Here is a 21539-nt window from a genome sequence, read left to right as displayed (position 1 = left end):
AGCCAGTCTTAAGAGTACTCGGGTCCAGCGCGAGCGTTTTTTATTTGATTTGATTTGATTGATGTATGTTTTAGACTACACGGCGTAGAACTCTATCGTTCAAGCTGGTTATACCGAGAAGGGTACCATGTGAACTTTGCAGAACCTGGAACCTAACTACTAAAAGAATAGAATTCATCAATGTTCACGCACTAATAGCTGCACATACGCTAGTACTGATTTTATTAATGAATTAATTTAGCAAAGAGGCAGTTATCTCCCTGCCGAAGCCACGATTATTCCCCATCGAAAATCGTCCACAGTGAAAAGCTTTTTAACCAATGAGAATTTAGCTGTGTTTGTTTCCGCGGGACATATCATCATGGCAGCGAACTGCACTCAGAATGTAGACACTGACGAAAAACTGACCCCATTTTCAAGTGTTTCGTGGGCAAAAGCTTTGACATGTGCATCTGAGTGGATTAACCTTGAGCGTGACGAACAGGCTGTCTGCCAAAAAATTGACGGAACGAGTCGCAAATGGACAAACAGCTGAAACGAGTACCTATCATCGTGTTCTTCTTCTTCTTCTTCCCGTGGGGGACCGGATCCAATTTCTTGGATGTTGAAGGTCCCGCGGTGATGTCCATACACTGTTGGCCCCCATTGCGGTCTGTGCCAGTCGTGTAAGGAAGTTAAAAAGCCAAAGCTGGGGGAGGGGGGGGGTATGGGGGGTGCAGGAGGGCAGTGGAGAGGAGCTTGGCTAGGTTTTGGGGTTATTAAAACTTTGTACAATCCATCAACGACTATGGGAGGGAGGTGGATGGCTGCAGGGCTCTGCTGCCACCGAGTCGTGACATGAACGACTCAAGGGAGGGGGCGGATGTGGTGGAGATCGGGAGCTTGTTCCACTCTGATGTTGTCCGCGGAAAAAAGGAGTGGGACAGTGAAGGGTGGTAGTCCTGTTCTTGGTGGATCCTATTCCCTCTCGTTCTCGTGTCTGATGGTTTGAGAAACGCGGTCTTGTCAATGCCGACCATGTCATTTTTAATTTTAAACATCATCGCTAGTCGACTGTTATGTCTTCGTTCTTCGAGGCTCTTCCATCCTAAGTTTGTCAGCATGTTGGTGACGGTGCCAGGCTCTTTTTCCCTGTAGTTATTGTGGACATATCTGGCCGCTCTTTTTTGGACTGACTCGAGCAGGTTGTTGTGCTGTTGTTCGTGCGGATTCCAGACAGTCGAGGCATACTCAAGGGTGGGGCGGACCATTGTGATGTAGGTTGCCGCTTTCACTTTTGGAGTGCACTCCTTGAAGTTCCTTCGGAGGAAGCCGACTGTCCTGTTTCCCTTCGCTGCAGCTGTTTCTACGTGCCTGCCCCAAGAAAGGTTACTTGTAATAGTAACACCTAGATATTTACTCTCTGTCGTTGTTTCAAGAGTCTGTCCATGGAGGTGGTAGTTGGATGGAAGAAGTATCTTATTCTTGTTTGGCATGATGTTCATTACCACACATTTGCTTGGGTTGAACTCCATTTGCCATTCTTGCTCCCATTTCTCTAGCGCTTCCAGGTCTTGTTGGAGCAGCATCTGGTCTTGTTGATTTGAGATGTTTCTAAACAGGAGGCTGTCGTCAGCAAACAGTTTTACTTTGGAATTTTTCACGACGTCTGGCATGTCGTTAATATATAGCAGGAATAGGAGGGGTCCTAGCACTGTGCCTTGGGGCACGCCTGATGTTACTGGTGCTGGTGTAGATTGGACGCCCTCGATTGCCACCCTTTGTGTTCTGTCGGACAGGAAAGATTGAATCCAGTTTAGAGTGGAACCCCGAACTCCGTAATAGTGGAGTTTGTGCTGAAGGCGCTGGTGAGGAACCTTGTCGAAAGCTTTCGAAAAATCCAGTAGGACAGTGTCCACTTGATTTTTCTTGGCAAGGTTTTGTGCGATGTCGTGCACTGTCACTATGAGCTGGGATTCACAGGATCGTTGCTTCCGGAAACCGTGCTGGACGTCAGTAAGGATGTTGTTCTTTTGAAGATGTTGCATTATGGTGCTATGGACTATATGTTCGAGGATCTTGCATGTGATTGATGTGAGTGATACAGGACGGTAATTCGCGGGATGGTGTTTGTCTCCTTTTTTAAATATAGGGACGACTAGGGCCTCCTTCCAGTGTTGTCTGCTACCAGCGTCTGACATGTATTGTTCGACTCCAGCGAGCGAAGAAACACTATGTACAGCGAATTGACACTTCCAGTGATGCTGTTGTTGTCACTCCTTCAGATCAACAGTGTGTGTCAAGCTCTCCTGCCTTGGTCAAGCGTAAGAAAGCGAAATTCAGCAGTGTGTTGATCCCAGACATCTGTCTTCCTGCGTATGTTACACTACTAGTTTTTCTATGATAGTGGTGGTCCAGTGAACGATACCTTCCGCCTGTGGTTACACATACAAGGAAAGGGCCTGAACCTTCTGAGCAACCCGTGGATATATACTTGTGCTGACATATGTCGAGATGTGTTGGTGAGTAAAAACCTGCTTGAAATTCATTTGAAATAGTTGTGTGTATATTTCTGAACAAATTATGTTTGATATTGATAATCTTCTAATTACCACTTCATAGCATCACAACAGTTTAGGATTAATACAGCACTAAGCAGAGGTACAATAAGGTGCAGATGCAACATGTTATTGTTTATACAGGGGCCTATGTGATTGATATATATCATTTTTCTTGTATTGGTAATTACAGCTAATGAGTTGTTATGATAGTAAACTGCTTTTCAATGGGTTAAATTCAGAGTATGAAATGCAACTAGACAGTTGTTTTACTGCAAGAAAGATCACCTACTTTGGTAATTTTGAATTCTTACTGTAGGTATTATTGTCATTAATATTATGACAGAAATTCATGTGAGGATACACAATAACACTGCAGTACATGCATGCAGACATTGACAAACTATAGTGCTTGGGCACACACATGTTCTGTTCTGTTTACATGTCATTGTTTTTGTATATATCTGAGTTTTAACTGCACAGATGTTTATTCTACACACATTGAAACACATTGTACACACACCCTATAATGATGTTATACATTTCAACCATTTATGTATCTGATTATTTCTCCTGCAGTTCCTCCCCTTGGCACTTGACCTACTAGCCTTCTTTACAAAGCTTCCTCAGCTGCATCTACAGACCTTACACAATTGGACTGGATTCAATGCTGCAGTGCAAGATGGCAGATTCCGCCAATGTCGAAAGTAGGTTTGATGAATTGTGTTCCATACAAAATAGGATTATATACTGACAGTAACAGTGTAACGAATACATTGGAATTGGTTTCCACTAACATTTTCTAACACCCTGTCACTTTTTTTTGAAAGTTGAAAGGAAGTGAGGACATTTTATTTCTTGTAAGTGTATACAGTGGAACCCCCAAAGTTAAGACTTCCTCCATTTAAGACCTTGCCTTTTCAGATTTTCTGTTCATAACTTCTCTAAATCTACCCCCGATTTAAGATTCTCCTTTTTAAGACCTGGTTTTCTCAGATTTTTGGAGGTCATAAATGTGGGTTCCACTGTACATGTATAAACCTAACATGTTTTTTGTAACTAACCACTTTAGTGGAAATGTAATTTTTTTATTTTAAACACTGGGACCATAAACTGTTTCTTTTATCTTTGTTCTTAACACAGGCACACAAAATATACTTTCATTATTATTATTTTTCATGCAGCCAAAATGTGGGTTTTTTTAAAGCAAAAATGTATTTACACTTTCTCACACAAACTTTTCGTTGTTTATTCTGCTTCAAGCATCTGATTGTTTTCTCGGCTTGCACGTTTTCCTATGTAATATGTTGTACAGACTTGGTACCTGTTCAACAAAATAACTGAAAAGAAACATGTATACACCTAAAATGGTGTGTGTGTGGGTTTTTTTTTACCCTTCCACTTTATTGGACATGTCTGTTTGTGGTTTTTTTTAAACACTGGATCCTTAAAGGTGTTTCTTTTATCTTTGTTCCTAGCACATGCACACAAATAAAATGTTATACTTTTTTTTTTAAACACAAGCAACCAAAATGTGTTATTATTTTAAACAAACATTCATTTACACGTACTCACACAAACAAACTTGTCGTTCTTTTTATCTACTTCAAGCACAATTGTGACCCTCCACCACGGAATGAGTCGCATGTCACCTTTGCATGATTTTCATATTTTTACATTTTCATAAAGAGTTTTTTATGCTCTATCCAGTGGTGAAAACCGTTTTAGAAAAGAGCGAACACTGTTTGAGTTATAAGCCTGTGACTAAGGTGACCCACACACTGTTACCAGATACTCCCCGGGCTTATATTAAGCCTAGCGCAGAACCGCGCGAGGTGACATGCGACTCATTTCGTGGTGGAGGGTCACATTATTATGCTCTTTTACCCCGCTTGTACGTTTTCCTTTGTCTGTTGTACAGGTTCGATACCTGCCTATAATAGTCAGGAGTCCAACAGACACATCGAGGGTTCTTGCCATACATTCAGGTTTCAAGGGAACTGGAACTGCAACACATTTTCCTCGTTTTTGACCAGGCCATTTTTGCAAAAGCACAGGTCATCAGGTGGCAAGACCCAGTCTGCAAGGAGACTCTGATTCATTCCTGACTTTGAACATGCAGTGTACAAAAACTTTGCTGATCATGTGTACATTTTTCATTTCAAGATCCTATGTGAGCTGAGCGTGCATAGAACAGAAACTTTGTAGGTGTGTGCATCGTCCCCATATTCCGATGAGTGCTGAGAAACTTTGCGGTACATATCACGCTTTGACCTTGTGTCAACTGTTCCACCGCGCCTTTGCTTAAACTTGCGGATAATGCAATTATCTTCATTCGCCAGTATTTGATGGTAGGTTCTATTAATATTCCCTTAAAAGTCAATCATATAGTTTAAAGAGTTTTAAGTGTGTTTTGTACAGTTTGCAGCATGATATCAGGGATGTTCCTACAAATTCATACATGTATACAGGACAAATGTCTGCTAGCTCTTCAACATCAATAGGACATTTGAACGCTTTTAGAAACGTCAATGGACATCATAATTTTGTGCAAAACACATTCCATAGAATGGCTTCAAAATCATACGCTCAAGGAAAAGCTTAATATTTTCACACACTCACACACACGCACACACACACAGTCATATACAAAGAATATTTGTGCTTAGATTGTTTTATAATCTAGTTTGAAACATGTTCAGCTTCATTTGATCTTTGGCAGGCTCTAGTTTTTTTTTGTGTGTGGCATATTTCAATGAGCTTCGTCAAAATGTAATACGTAAGAGCGCTGAAGTTTTGTATAGAAAGGAAAAGTTAACGATTCACGAATATTGCGCTGTTTGAAGGAATGGAGTTCTTTTCGCCAAAAGATTTCCAGTGATTAACTAAGTTGTGAAGGGCAGTTGACCGTTCTACCTGGGGAGGGGTTGCATTATGTTGGTGGTATATATCTATATATATATACGACTTGTGTCTGTGTGTCTGTGTCTTCGCGATGCACGGCCAAAGTTCTCGATGGATCTGCTTCAAATTTGGTGGGCTTATTCACAGAGACCCCGGACACAACCTGATCGATGAGATATTTCAACACGTGCTCTCAGCGCGCAGCGCTGAACTGAATTTGGTTCCACCTCAGATACCCGGGCCCCCATACCGACACACCAAAGCCGCTACACCACATCACAACGCCAAAGTTCTCGGTGGATCTTTTTCAAATTTGGACACCGTATTCAGCTACACCCCGGACACAATATCATCGATGAGATATTTCAACACGTGCTCTCAGCGCGCAGCGCTGAACCGATTTTGGGTTTTGGGTTTTCACCATTCCCAGTAACTCTTCCTTATCTTCTCCATGTTTTCAGCGTTTACCTCCCTTCCTTCGTATGGTGCACTATAGTATGAGGGGGCACCTTCGGATATTCCCGGCGTTCTGTTACTATTTTTAGAAGGTCACCGCAGTGTCCAGAACGTAAATTGGACCCGTAAATTATCCTCACTGTAAAAGTGCAAAGGTCGAATCAATGTATAGCCACACGAAAAATACACTGTCATCTATCTCTCTATATATACAGGCATGAGACCAAGGGTAGGGCGGATGGTGGCGAGAGAGGTGAAGGGACGGGGAATGTTTACAGTGCCGTGTGTCGGGCTGTGAGCAGTGCCCGCCAATGTTTAGCTCAGGCACCGTCGCGGCAGACGCGCCTTAGTTCTACGCAGGAAAATGCAGCGCGCTATTCTGGCCATCTGGCCAACTCTCGTCCTCATCTCTAAGGCAGACTGATACCAAGAGGTGTAAGTTACACCCGCCTTCAGGCTCAGGCATTTTCAAACGCTCGACTCAAGACTGTATACGGCTTCTCTGTGTTTTTGTGTGTGTGTGTGTCTCTCTCTCTATGTGGGCAACACCTGTGGATTGTTCAGTTCTGTTTGTGATGTGGTCTGGCGGCTTTTGTGTATTTGTATGTACTGGCCTTCCTTTGAGAAGCCATAACAGTTCAAAAGGGCTTAGAGATAAGCTCTAAATTGCTCAATCCTGTTTGAGTGGAGTTCGCCTCCAAAGGTGATTAACACGGTTACATTCGTCGACAAGGATGGGACTCGATATGGTCAGGAATGGCATTATGGCCACTGAATCATTTTCGTGCTGTTCCCATTCCACGAATCTGGGAGGGACCTAAGCTTGGCGGGTCCATTGTTCGGACCCGGCAAAGCCGGCGTACGGCTCTAAGTATTTCATCCCGGCGAAGCCGGCTACCCGGCGAAGCGGGTATTCCTCTAGTACATATATCATCCAATTTCAGTAAAACTTCGGTCACAAATTAAATCACACATTCAATGTTAAGGAACAATAAACATAGTGTGCAGAAATTGTTTTTTTGATGTATGGCACACAGCTCCACAGTGTGGTTGTTTTTTTGCAACATGTCAACACTGTATTTATAATACTTCAAAAAACATCACAGGAAAACGCAAACTTTTTGTACGCGTCAAAATGAGAATGTCAAAATTGACACATCAACTGTGTAGAAATACGATATTGGCACTAATTACGACAACAAATTCAAAATGTTTGACAATATTGAGGCATTTCTGTATTAAAATAACACATTATTGAATGGAAAATAGAGTTTTTGTCAAAATCCCAGGTAGTACTGCCACCTTAAAGTTGATTAAAAACAAAAAAATTTAATAATTTTTTACATATTTTATTTTTTTTAATTTTAATTATTTTTTTATTTTTTTATCATTATTTTTTTCTTTTCCAAACAAGACAACATAGGACAGGTCAAAACAGTCCACATAGGGTAACGAAAGTAGCAAATATCCAATTGAAACCATCTCAACCATATCACTTACACACACGCATATAAACAGACAATACAAAAAAGATAAAGAGAAAAGAGAGAGGAAGAAAGAAGAGTGACAGAAGAGAATAGGGATCAGGGAAAGAAGAGAAAGAGGATAGCGAGCGGTGACCAGGCTTTACAGTTAAAAAAAAAAAATTAAAAAAAAATCATTCAAACGCATGCCTGTACAGACTCCAGTTTCTGTTGAAAGAAGTTAACTCATTGTTAACCAATGCATTGTGCTTCTCTGCCAAAAATCTTTGTTTTAGAGTTAAAACAAGAACCTGAAAATGGGGGCAGGTCGCACGTATTTTAGATGTATAAATGTGGTATTTTGCGATTAGAAGGAACAAATCAAAGGTTTTGTCCGTCACACAGTTTGTTTGGTAGCCACAGATGATAAGTTGCTTATAGAGTCTAACATTAGTACAATGTACAAAATTGTCTCGCATCCACTGAAGGAAATTTTAATTATTAGTATTTTTTTTTTTTTGGGGGGGGGGGGGGGGGGGAAGAAACTTCTTGAGGTGTGACTCTAAACACATGCCCCCCCAAAAATAAGGTTTTTGTAAACAAAATATATTTTAAAATGAATAAAAATTGATTTCGGCAACTGTCTCTTTGTGACTGACACTGGGCGATTATCCCCCCCCTTATGTTGCAATTTTCCAGAGAATGTGCAATACTAAATGTGAGAACATTTTTGTTTCTGACTACATATACCATGTCATGAGACAATTTGATGTCAAATCATTGTACTCTTTTCGAGACAACGGAACTCATTTTCTAGGCTTCCTATGGAGCCAGACCCTGTGGTCTATTTCTCTCTCTCTCGACACTTCCCCCCTCTCTCTGCCCCCCCCTCTCTCTCTTTGAAATGTATTCCATAATATTATGTGTGTGTAGTGGGGTGTGTGGGGGGGGGGCGTCTGTGCGTGCGTGTCAGTGTTAATCTCTGGTTTAAGTTTGTTGTAATGATGTGTTTGTATTTGAATTATTGCAGCTTGTCTTTCCGATATGGCTGGAAACAGCGTCATTTGATGACGCTTTCATACGTTACAATTAGATCAGTTTCTCGATTCGCATGAGCCTTTTTTACAGGGCGTTCCAGCGACCAAAAAATGCACCCATTGCACACTGCTACTATCGAAGCCAGCTCGTAAATTTCGCGTGCTGCGCAGCAGCCTCAGCAACACACCCTACCCCCCAGGGGATAGTACTGGTAACGATCGCAGCTATCACAACGACAGCCAATCAGGTTTAGTAGGCATATCGTTCGGTCGATAGGAGCGAACAAGCGATCAGCCAATCAAAAACAATCGATCGAATCATGATCGCTTATCACTGGTGACAGATTGTCGTGATCAGCAGTTCGTCGTCGATTCCACTGCGCGATAATAACGAGTGACATTAAGTAATAGAATCTGAACATTGTAGACATAACAACAATGGATTATTGTGTGAAACACGTCGCTTTCAGGATAAATCAACACAAATAGGATAAATTTCAACTTCACGACTTTCAATCGTCAGCGGGAAGTTAAGATTCCGAACCAAAATGGCGGCCACCAAGCTTCACGTGGAACTTTCTGCATAACTTGAAGGATTTTCCACGAATTACAGCGACGTGGCGGGCAGCTAGTAACTTGAACAATCTCCTGGGGCATGGTAAGTCGGCTTTCAGAGGTCACTTTTAGCATGGTTTCATCATGTGTGTGTTAGAAGTCATCCGTGATCTTTCTTTCTTGGTGGTACTGGTAGGTAGCCAACATCAGCATGGTGATGAATCTGCTACGCTTGGGTGATGGTGGTTCCGGTGATGATGGTCTTCAGTATTTTAGGAGGATAGACTACCCAAGATCGAACACCGGCCCGGCATTCCAATCAAAGCAGACTGCAGACAACAGTGTATTCATGTCTACGGTCACACCTCCCCCAATACCCCCTTTCCTTGCTTCTTTTTTTTGCTGGCTAACATTAACCACTCTGCCTCCCTACCGCACCTGCATCCCCAAACCCGAACCCGCAGCTGTCAATGTCATGTTATGTTACTATTTGTTAGCCCCGACTGACTATGATCAGTCCCCCTTTGTCTGAGATGAGGGGGGTTGGCCCAGCAATCAACTTAGGGGGGGGGGGGGGGGGGGGGGGATGGATGTCCACAGCAATTGACAGCTAGGCAGCGCATCACATGATTAATTAGGCCTAAAAAAAATAGGTGTGGTTACGGTAACCCGACCTACCCTATTTTTAGGGGCCGACCCTATAACTTTTTATTACATTTGTCAAAAAAAAACCACACAAAAAAACCACACAAAAAAACAAGAAAACGAGTGCAGAAAACGCAGCGAAAGTGCTCGAGTCGCACACTTATTTCCCTGTCAAGTAGGTTTAATTTGTACACATTAAAAAAAAAAAGTGATTGCCTAGCTTCCTACCATATTTTTTGGGGCTATGTTACCTTCAGTTAACCACACCTTTTTTTATTTGGGGGGGGGGCCTTATTCGGAGTTAAAGCAAAAGGAGCCGAGCCAACGAGCATGCAGCAAAGAAAGGAGCAGTGATACAGAATACTGTCTGCACTGCTTTGATTGGTGATGGTGATACTGATCGCTGTGCTGTTCGATAATTGGTGACCAGTTGCGACTTACTTGAGCCAAGCTGAGTCTATTTAGGGTGGCATTGACTAGCCACTGACTGATTGAGTGATTCTGAATGCTATCCTCTGATTTGAACAATTCTTTTACTGTCAAGTTATAATGTACGAGCTGCAAATTTACCAATTTATTTTGAAAACAAGTACAGTCATTTGATGGTGAGAAAGAGATTTAAAACAGGCACCAGTGTCAAACTGATAACCACACAGTCTCGCACAAAAATACCTTTTGTTAGCTTGTGCACACACAATGACACATGCATGAACACATACATGTACACACACAAACAAGCACAAAAAAGTACACACTCACAGACACAAACAAAAGGTGGCACTTGCACATGTAATGATGTATGATTAAAAGTTGAAAGCCAGCAAACACACGCACACTAGAACACATGAATGGGAACAATAAAGAACAAATAGATGCACAAACGCAACAATCCTTGCAAATACACAGTCTTACAGTTACAAATCTTAGTCTTATGCAGTTGTGCACACACATACATGTGCAAGCACATGAACATGCTCAAACTGTCAAGGTCTGCATGCACACAGAAACACATGACATAGCTGAGAGTGAGAGTCTTGAATAGCCTTGACTGACTCAGTGACTGAGTCTTGGCTGGCTGTCAAAGTTGTGACTGAATGGACAATGACATAAACACCCAGTCTATGAGTACGACTCGCTCAATGACCACACACAGAGTAACAACTAACATTAACACACTTCAGGTATTTGATAATCAGGTTTCCTGGGCTGAGGTGCAGGGTGCAAAACTTGGTGTTGCACAGTCGCAGGGTTGGATTGGTTGAAATTAAGATTTGTTCATCTTGTTGTGATTTCAACCAGTCAGACCCCGCGTGCGATTTCCACCCAGTTCGGTGGCTCAGAGTCTGGCTTTTTGCACCTCACCCCAGGTCACATGTATGTATTATACATGTTGACATCTTATACGTTATACTTTTATGATCATTGTATTGAATGCATGTCTGGGAATTCACTAACCATCATGATTCGACTATTCCTGGTTAACCATTTTGCTACTCTTTATTTTTAGTGTGTGTGGACTCTCAATGTGCAGTTTGATTCATGCTGCCGCTGTCACCACAAGAGATGTATGGGACAGAGACCAAGATTCAATACAACTTACAAGAATCAGAACACCCTCTAGCCAGCCATCACTTGAAAACTTAGGACTAACAACACTTTATCAAGTGAGTACAATTTGATGGTCTTTACTACCCTTTTTTGTTTTTGTTTTTGTCATAGATAAATTCTCCTCGGATCCCAGGATTTCCGAGAAAAGCTACACATTTCAGAGAGAACAGAATTCCTTTTCCGAGAAAAACAAAATCGAGGTACAAAAATCAAATAGAACAATCTACCCAGTAGACCAAAGTCTTCCATAAAACCGTCCCTTCATTCAGTGAGATTCCGCCCGTGTAAGTCACTTTTGAAAACTGTTTGAATGAGCTAGCTCCTACAAGTGGCACACGCAAAGCAATCATAATGTTGAACGCAGTTCAGTAGGGTAGTGCACAGTTCGAAAGGGGGTCCTGGAGAGTAAGTATGTTCAAATAATATTAATTCAGTTAAACTTGGGTTATAATGATTATTGGTTACTCGCAATACAAAACATGTACTAAATTCGGTCAGTTTTGTTGTTGTTGCTGTGTACAATATTATTCATGAAAGATACTCCCATTCCCAGAATACAGTGTTCTGGGTGGTCGAACGTGTAGCAAAGGCCTGTACGTAGATATTGCGTCACCCGTGACTCACTTTTTTCTCCAATGTTCCAAAGGCATGTGTTGTTTTGCTCCCACCAAGACTGCAGATCTTGGCAAACGCGTGATGTAAAAACTACATTTGATCACATTACCCGTACACGTCCTGGAAAGTGCTGATCTAGATCTTGCTAATATGCAAAATTGCACAGATTTTATTTTTTCAATTTGTTTTTTAATCTGGACCTGCCAACAGATCATGCATACAGGCACACACACCCCTTTCAGAGTTTTTCTTTAAATCAATTTACATACCAGTGAAAACTCGTTTCTATGGAAATTCCTTCTTTACACAAACATTCCTCCGTTTTTTTTATTCTGTACATATTAAAAAATAAAGGGAAATGTTACTTGGCAAGGGAAGTAACAGATTTGTTCTCAAATGGATAAACCCCCATGAATCCCACAGTTCCTAAATGGTTTGATTCAAGTAAATGTTTGCTTTATCTTTCTTTTGGAAATGGGTCATGGCGAGATTCCCAGTGCTTCACTTTGTGCCACACCCTAAAATAAGACCATTTTGCCAATTCAACATCTCAGAAAAATGAAAGGACTGAATGAAGCCATTGAAGGGTTGCAAAACATTTGGAGGAGGTGGACTGGCCAGGGCAGGCTGGAAGTTTCCGCAAGGAGGTTGCTACTGCTAGGAATATTAAAAAAACCGGTTAGGTCAAAAGATAACAATGTTTTCAAAGCTTTAATATTGATATGGAAGTGTTGCCGACGCCAGACGACATTATCAGGAGTCATGCATAAGATCGCATGAATCACAAAGTGGAAATAACGGTAAAAAAGATTGTAGAAAAAAATGTTGTAGTGTACTGTATCAGTGTTATTGACTCGGTGTATGGCGGTTCACTTTCCCCAGAGAGAAAGCAACCCGGATTGCCATGAGGTTGACCTCACAGGACTATATCAATTATCACACCTTATCCTTATTCTTATCCTGTATTTTATGTGTTGTTTTCAGGTCCGAGGACTTATTGGTGGGTGCCTCTCACAAAGAAGTTCTATGGCAAGAGTACATTCAGAGCCTGACCATTCTAGGATACCTGGGTCCGCTGCTGGAATTTCTGCATATACCACTCCTTCATCATGCAAAAACAGGTGAATATCATTAGGCTTGGCTACACACACAAATCTTTCCGGTTAATGCTGACTGTGGTTGCTATTGTTACCGTCAGCCAGACATCCCTTAATTTCATTTTCACTGTTATTCAATGTGCTGACAGAAAGCTATATCCATCGCCTTTATCTGTTTTAGCATTCCCTGGCAATGGCAGTTTTGTGACCATAGTAGTACAACAAGCAGTTGTATACATAGGCTTGGTTAGTATGTATTTCAAATCTTAAGCTGTGTTATTTTAAAGGATGATCGCAATGCTAATCTCGAACCATGTTTTTTTTCCATCTTTGGATGAGTTGTAGGTTTTGAATTAGCAGCTTTTGTTTATAAATCCAGGAGATCTGAAAGAAAACCCGATGTTCATTGCATTATTCTGGTGGTGTTTGAAATTCAATCTAGCAATTACTTTATAAAAGTGGGGTTTGCAACTTAGTAATAGTAATATTCTTCTAATTCTATACAGTGGTGTACACCTCTTTCTGACTACATGTAGTAACATTTGAAAATGTAACCAAAAGTTGTTAATCATTACAGAGTGATTGTTATTTAATAATGTTAACGAGTTTTGGTCCATGTTGGGGTCAATCAATTCAATAATCCAGAATGGTATGGGTATTTTGCACAATGCTGCCAACAATGTGATAATGCTCTTCTTCCATTTAAAAAAGTATGGTAACTTGTTGACCATTACATTAATAACTCACACATATATTCATCTGTGTTAAATCCAGCCCTGTCTGTCACCACTACTAATCGGCTTAGGTTTGCAATAAACAGGCTAGGGTCAAAGGAAGCATACACATTATTCTTGTTGCTACTCATAGTATACCAGATTCGGACCTCAAGATTTCGGGGGCGATGTCATGACCACTAGGCCACTCCATCAGTTTTAACAAAGATGCAAAAGTTACAATTTGTTTCTATGCTAAGGTGGAATTAATACCATTCAATGATTCATGCATTGCAATAGCGTCAAAATTGTCTGTAAACTTCGCCGTTATTTTGCAAACATGTTTCACGAAATTACAGCACATGTTTTATTTACCAATACCATATGCTACACGACATTCACGCGATGTGATGGCTGTGAATGTGATATCTATTTACAACATACAAGTTAAGTAGAAGAACAGTAATTTATTGATTTAATCTCTCCAAATCTCTGTGCAGTTCAAGTATAGCTATCCAAGAAGTAGTTAAATTCACTCCTGAGCAATTGATGGATAAAGGTATGAAATAGATGCTGCTCCAAAAATAACATAAAATGTATAAATTGTTCAGCGCTTGTCATAATTGGCGCAGTAGTATAAAGTGGTTAGAACATCAGCCCTGAAATCGTGAGTTCCTGAGTTTGAATCTCCACCAAGGCGTATTTGTTCCCTTTGGTGCCTCTTGAATATAGAGGGAGCAAACAGGAAGTTATCACAGCAAAAGTCAAGCGTTAAATGAATCTGTCAAGGTTTCAGGCCGCCTTCACTGTACTGAGTTCAGTACATGCTTCTAAGCCCTATCTTTTCAAACATCGAGCCACGTATAGTCGTAGATAGACGACAGCTTTAAGTACAGTCAACAGTGTGTGATTGTGAACAGTTATCATTGTTTTGTCGCTAAAAGTAAAACGTTTTGACTTATGTAACTTTGTAACTGATTTCAAATTTATTTCCATTGTTCATCAAGAAACTGATGACAGACAAGCTGTTGGAGTAAGAGAAGAGGGACAACTCACAAGGGTCAAAATGGTGGCCGCCTCCGGAAGAACTCAGGTATGTTTTTAAGTTTGTAGAAGTTAAGTGGTCCTGGGATTTTGTTTACCCCTTTCGCTACCCTCCCCTGTTTGAAGATAACTGTGAATAGACGTCTTACGGAAATAACTTTTGTCCCGATTTTTGGTCGGTGTGGTAGATGAAGAGCTCATTTTACAAGGACAAGCTTTTCAAAACAAGGCGAAGAATGCACCACACTTCTTATCAGCTTTATCCTGCGATCAGAACAAACAAATAACTCTAATATGTATGTTATGCAGTCGGCGCTCATATATAATTATATTATAATACCCTTTTCTTTCAAAACTATGCACATCAGAGCCGATTGTTTGCAGATCAGTGGAAGTGTTCTCTAAGCACATGTGTTTTATGAAACTCACGTCACATCAATCAGAACATGTTGAGAGGGATCACCAGAGCACATAGGCCAGCAATCATCGGGAACTCTGATAAACTTGTGAACGTTGATCATTTACAGAAAGTGGCATAGTATTGTGCACACGCTGCATAACATACACATCAGAGTTAGTTGTTAGTCCCGATCACAGGATAAACCTGTTCAGAAGCACAATACTTGTTTCGTCTAAGTTTGAAAAGCTTGACCACTTAAAAGAGGCTCTTAGTCTTACTCTAATAGCAATAGACCTGAAAATCCTGAAAGTTATTTCTGAACATCGTCTATTAGAAAACTCTTGCTGGAATGGTAAATGGTTCGGTATTTTGTGCACCTTCTGGTACTGTATAAGTTAAAACGTACATGCTAGCCTAAACAATAGCTCAAACGCTGTTTTACACACACAGCAATATAATATTACTTGTGTCTCTAAGTTTATGTTGAGTTAATTCATTCATGATTTACAATGACAGTTTGAACAGCAAAATTACTTATGGTTGTGTGTTACTGTTAGCAATACACTGTATGAGCTCCAGCCTTCACTTTCTATTGCAGGAAGAAAATTTGAGATAAGGGTTGTGTGTTCTCCAGTCTGGTTGTGAAAGTTATGTTTTTGGGTGTGTGCTATTTGTTTGTGTGTGTGTGTGTGTGTGTGTGTGTGTGGTTATTTGTTTATAAATGAATGATAGTGTGTTCCCTTTGAGCGAATGTAGGGAGCTCAATACAACAAACCTTCGGGTTTCTTTGAAAAAGTTTGTATATCTTTGTAATTCCAGAATGTTTTGTTTTTTCCAGTGCAAGACAGACAGTGTTTTGTCGGATGGTGGCCTCTACTTGTGATACCGATGGTGGCCACTACTTGTGATACCGATGGTGGCCACTACTTGTGATACCGATGGTGGCCACTACTTGTGATACTGTCTTCCAATCAAGGCACACCAAGGCTGGGATAAAAAGACATCAACACAGGAAGTTCTGGTATCACCACCAGGCAGTAGCTGTGAACATTGATGTTAAAGCCCTCAGACATGTTCACTGTTTTATTTTAAGAGCCATAGAGGACTACTATGGACAAACAAGGGAAGATACAGTTTGGTAAACACTCACTGTACATTTTTCATCAATTCTATTGTCTAACTCTATATGTTCGTGGTGTATTTTGCAGCTTTTATGGACATGTTAGTTCAAACTTTGTCTTTTGGGGGGATTTTCAAGTGATGTATATTGATATACAGCTTCTTATTTGATTTCACACAGTGGTCTAAATAAATGTACAATAGAACCTAGCTTTCTGAGACCACCATAGAATTGATCTCCTCCCCTAACAGATGTCTTTACTCTCTTCTTGCGTTCCCCAGAAAACTGAATTTATTTATGTATGAGAGTGTAATATCTTCTTTCCCGTGTGAAAAAATTGTCACAAGGGAAAGTTTAGACACAGAAAAGCAGGGTTTATTTATTTTTAGTACACCTTGATCTAAAAATAAATAAACCCTGCTTTTCTGTGTCTAAACTTTCTCTTGTGAAATTTTTTTTTCCATTTTTTTTCTCACATTTTTTAGTACACCTTGATCTGAGTGATCGACAAGAAGAAGAAGAATAAGTACACCTTGATCTCCAAAGTGTCCTTCGTGGCTAGGAGTGCAGCATAAATACTTTCCAAACATCTCTGTACCGGAATATCACAGTGGTACTTGCCATGAAAAAACACCCCTATGGTCCAGCCAAAAATGTCCCTACATTGCAGGCGGCCTGTCATGACATGTATAATGTTACTGAAGATAACCAAAAAAGGGAATTCAGGTGTCCAGTCCTTTATTGCAAGGTTTCTTCTTATCATAGGCTGTTCTCATATTGCAGGTGCAACTATTTTATCTCTGTGGCAAGCTTGGCAATGTAGCAGAAGCTGAATACACTTCTGAGTTTTGAATTTTAATACCCCATGCATTTACTGTAAAAAGTTGGAAAGGTTTCTCCATGTAACTCTATTGTCTGAATGATCTCCTGCACCTTATTGATTTTACCTGATGCTTTTTTAATGGCTATGTACACAGTCTATGATGCATACGTGTTATAATCGGTTTGTTTAGTACACTGTTGACTGTATCACACTTTTCAGTCACTGGGACCGAGAGACATCAGAAAATAAATTGCTTGGAAGGGCCATTAAATTACATATTATTACCCAACTCACATATAGCAATTAACTCTAGTTCAGTGCTGGTTACGCTGTACGCGTTCCCCTTGGTAACAAGGGAGACCACCCTAAAAAAGAGTGATCCATCCCATAATATCAGACCGATGTCCGGTCCAACATCCGTATGCGTGCGCATACGCCGCCATTTGTATCATTCTCTCTCAGCGGTTCAACTGGGAAGGACGCTCCTGATGTACGCTCCTGCTGTATTCAGCATTTTGTCATAGTCTTTGGCTTTGGCATCTCCCCTTGGTCGTCGCCTAGCTGTTCACCTTTACCTACTTGTGTGGTGAGATCTTTCCGTTTTGTTATAACTTTAGCGACGTTTTCGTCGCTCGTTTTGTACTTGTGAAATTTTTCTGAAATTGTTTTTCTTTGAAATTTTTCGTGAGTTCTTTCGCTATGGCGGAGGCTGCGCTTGTTGATAGCGTGAATAGGAAGCCGAGTTCGAGGCAGGTGCCTGACGATTCGCCTCCTAAACGTAGCTCGAGGAGAGAGAAGGGCGCAGGAAAATCCGCGTCTGTTTCTTCTGATTCAACCTCTGTTAAATCTCCCGTGTTAGCAGACGTCAGTTTAACTTCCGGTCAGGCTTGTTTACGTTCTGGCAAGAGTGGCGGTTCGCGCAAAAGAACTTCTTCTTCTGCTTCTGCTCCTGCTTCAACTTCAGATGGCTGCCCTGGGTTAGCGCCAGCTGAAGTTGCGTCTTTATTGTTGACGTTGAGCGCTCAAGTTTCGACACTTGCGTCGGAATTATCTTCCACTAGGGAGGAATTACGTGCGCTTCCGTCGGGTGTTTCTGATGTTCTCTCCTTAGCACAGGTACGGCAGTCTCCTGCAGTTCCGGCTTCGACTTCCGCTTTGCCTTCGGCGACTGTGACTCGGGCGGATGTCCATGCTTCGCAGGATGGGAGTACCAAGTTGGTGTCTCTCCTTTGTGGGACACCAGTTCAAGGTATGTCTACACCGCTTGCCGGTGTGCGAGCTCAGGGGGCTCTCTCTGGCGTTGGTAGTCGTGAGAGTTCCCACGAGCAGCGAAAGGACGAACGCCTCCGTACGTCTCTTTATGAGAATATCGGGGACCGTTTTAGTCCTCTTCCGCCCGGGGGGCAGGAAGTGGTCGGTTCTGCCGACGATAAACTGTCTGATGTTCTGCCTCCTGGCTCCGAGCTTGATCTCGAGTCGGAGTGTAGGGCGGAAGACGGGGATGCCTCAGTGGTAGAGGATTCCCAACTGAATTTGCCCGTGAAGCTGTCAGCCGCAGTGGCGCTGGCGGCGGAAACGGCGTTCAGATACTTTCCGGAAGGGGTGGTGAAGGACAAGGCTCAGCTTCACCCACCTCGTTCTGCTTTTGACGATTTCCGGAGTGCTCAGGAGCAACGGCCTCGCTACCGCTTCCGGGAATCGTCAACTATTGCCTATGAAATGGCTAACGTCTTGTGTGGTAAACGCAAACCGGCGGTGCCGTTGTTGGTTCAGCACGGCGAGGCCCCGGAAGACGTTGTCTCTTGGCTGGCTCAGCCTGGGGCTCGGGCTGCTTCCGGTGTTCCGAAGTTCAAGCTCACCCCTTATCCTGTGAATCTGATTGACTCTTTTGCTCTGCCGTTAGGGGCACTTCCGGTGACGCCGGAACTTGCTGCTTTGAGAGAGGACGGGTACAATAGGGATAGAGTTGTCCCATGTACTGACGGTTCTCTCACAGCTGTGGAGGAAGTTGGAAGGTCTTTGCTGGAGCTCACGTCCGTGTCGGAGTCTCTGCAAAGGTCTTTATCCAGATCGATTGCCACATCTCTTGATCCTTTTGAATTTCGGTTTGATGCGTCGCCGACAGATGTTTCAACACTGCTGGCTACTCTGGGCAAGGTGACTAGAGAACAGGTTACTTTGTCTGCCCGGCTGTATACTCACGCGGTGCTTTCAAGGAGATCAGCCTTCTTGACGGGGTCCAGATTTCGGGACACCGCGACTGTGGAGAGGCTGAAGGTCTCCCCTTTTGCTGAGGGGTCTCTCTTAGGGCAGGCGTCTTTCGATGCACTCCAGAAAGAGACGCAGGACGCGCGGGATGTAGCGATCGCGCGTTTGGCTTCACAGGGCTTCCAGAAGCCTCAGGGCAAGTCTCAGACTCAGGCGTTTTCTTCTGCTAAGCCTCAGACGTCTTCGTCAGGTGGTGGGAAGGCCCAGAAGCAGTCATTCTCCTCCAGGGGTAGGGGGCGTGGAGCTCCTTACCCTAAGAGGGGTCAGTCTTTCGGGGGTTCCAGGGGGTCGGGGCGTAAGCCTCACCCCCAATGAAACTTCCCCGAACAACACATCCCGGTGGCCCCCGCACTAGTTGTAGCGGGCGGCCCGTCCAGGGCCCTTTCTTCCTGGCTGCAACTGGTGGCCAGCAAGTGGGTCACGGGGATAGTGTGTTCGGGGTTCCGGCTTCTCTGGTCAGGGCAGAAGGCTCCCCTGGTCAGGATAATCCCGCCCTGCAGGGCGCCAAAGGATTTGGTGGCACGGAACGCGGTCCAGGAAGAGGTCTCGGCTCTGCTGCTCAAGGGAGCTATAGAGGAGGTCTTGGACGCGCGGTCCCCGGGGTTTTACGGCAGACTTTTTGTAGTGCCGAAAGCCTCGGGGGCGTGGAGGCCGGTGTTAGATCTTTCTCCTTTGAACAAGTTTCTGAGAGTAATCAAGTTTACCATGGATACTCCAACTTCGGTTCGGGAGGCCTTACGGCCGGGAGATTGGGCAACGTCGATCGATCTTACAGACGCTTACTTTCACGTCCTCATACATGTCGCGGACAGGAAGTGGCTTCGCTTCCCTTGGGGCGGCAAAGCTTACCAGTTCAGGGCTCTGCCGTTCGGCCTGTCTTTAGCTCCGTGGATTTTCACGATTGTGGTCAGGCAGCTTTGCGCTCTTGTGAGACAGGAAGGCATCCGTCTCAGAGCATACCTGGACGATTGGTTAATCCTTCACCAGAACAGGGGGCTTTGCGAGGCTCATACGCACAGGGTGCTGAGCCGGGCGGCACAGCTGGGTTTCTCTGTCAACCTGACAAAATCCGAGTTGGAACCATCCCAGACGTTTACTTACCTGGGCATGGAATTCGACACGCTTCGGTGGTCTGTCCGTCCGTCTCAAAGGCGGATCGACAAGCTTCAGGGTCTGATTCGGTCTCTCTACGGAGAGAATCACGCCAGTGCAAGGGTTCTGACTTCGGTTCTGGGTCAGATGGAATCCATGGCTTCCCTCATTCCGTTGGGCAGGGTTCACAAGAGGCCTTTTCAGGCCTCCCTGCAGTCAAGGTGGGATCAGACATCCCAGGACTGGAGTGCCCCGATCGCACTGGGAACTTGGTTTCAGCAGACCACAGGTGTTTGGCTTCTTCCGGATTTGTTCCGGGGTGTTCCCATTGTTCGTCCACCGCCGGAGAGAGAGTTGTTTACGGACGCATCTCTGACGGGGTGGGGTGCTCATCTGGACGAGCACATGGTTTCGGGAGTTTGGGATTGCTCTCAGGCCTCCCTACATATCAATGTACTGGAGTTGGAGGCCGTTTCCCTGGCGCTTCTAGCGTTCAAGCCTTTCCTGGAGGGCAGTCTTGTACGTCTTCACACCGACAACATGTCTGTGGCGTCGTATGTGAACAAGCAAGGGGGGACTCGGTCTCACAGTCTTTCCGACATTGCATGTCGCATTCTCAAGTGGTGTCACGCCCAGCACATTCTGTTGTCAGCAGTGTACTTGAAGGGCAGTCTGAACGTCCTTGCAGACACTTTGAGCAGAGGGGACAGGATTGTTCATTCAGAGTGGACTCTCACACACCAGTCTTTGCAGCGGCTTTGGTCGCAGATCGACAAGCCCAAGATAGATCTCTTTGCGACGAGGTTTTCGGCGAGACTGCCTCTCTTTGTGTCCCCCTTCCCGGATCCTCTGGCCTGGAAGGTGAATGCTCTGGAAGTGGATTGGTCAGATCTTCCGGCGTATGCCTTCCCTCCGTTCTGCCTCTTAGGCAAAGTCCTCAGGAAAGTGGACTTGGAGAAACCAGCGCTGGTTCTGGTCGCTCCTCTGTGGCCAAGCCAGCACTGGTTTCCCGACCTACTGCGTCTAGCAGTTCGGCCCCCAATCCCTCTCGCCCTGAAAAGAGGAGATCTCGTGCAGCCTCGGTCAGGCGTTCAGCACGAGAACCCACAGATCCTGGCCCTTCACGCGTGGATTCTGTCCGAAGCGCTTTGCGTAGGGCAGG

The 21539-nt window shown here is 43.5% G+C and overlaps 1 protein-coding gene across 5 annotated transcripts; it reads left to right on the top strand.

Moving 5' to 3' along the window:
• Positions 1-8785: 8785 nt before the first annotated feature.
• On the top strand, positions 8786-21532 carry LOC138960129 (streptococcal hemagglutinin-like). 5 transcript variants are annotated; one of them, XM_070331881.1, is made up of 5 exons: positions 8786-9055; positions 11129-11261; positions 12805-12941; positions 14638-14723; positions 15913-21532. In XM_070331881.1, the coding sequence occupies exon 5, from the start codon at positions 17717-17719 to the stop codon at positions 19598-19600; it is 1884 nt and encodes a 627-aa protein (XP_070187982.1). In that variant the 5' UTR covers positions 8786-9055; positions 11129-11261; positions 12805-12941; positions 14638-14723; positions 15913-17716; the 3' UTR covers positions 19601-21532. The 5 variants fall into 5 exon arrangements, 2 of the variants coding, with proteins under 2 accessions (XP_070187982.1, XP_070187984.1); XR_011453895.1 differs by lacking the exon at positions 8786-9055 and having other exon boundaries at positions 10890-11261; positions 15913-17288; XM_070331883.1 differs by lacking the exons at positions 8786-9055; positions 11129-11261 and adding an exon at positions 12280-12467 and having other exon boundaries at positions 15913-17288.
• The last annotated feature ends 7 nt before the right edge of the window (positions 21533-21539 follow it).

Source organism: Littorina saxatilis, linkage group LG2, assembly GCF_037325665.1.
Source record: "Littorina saxatilis isolate snail1 linkage group LG2, US_GU_Lsax_2.0, whole genome shotgun sequence".
NCBI classification, from domain to species: domain Eukaryota; kingdom Metazoa; phylum Mollusca; class Gastropoda; order Littorinimorpha; family Littorinidae; genus Littorina; species Littorina saxatilis.
This window is presented reverse-complemented; position numbering and strand designations above follow the sequence as displayed.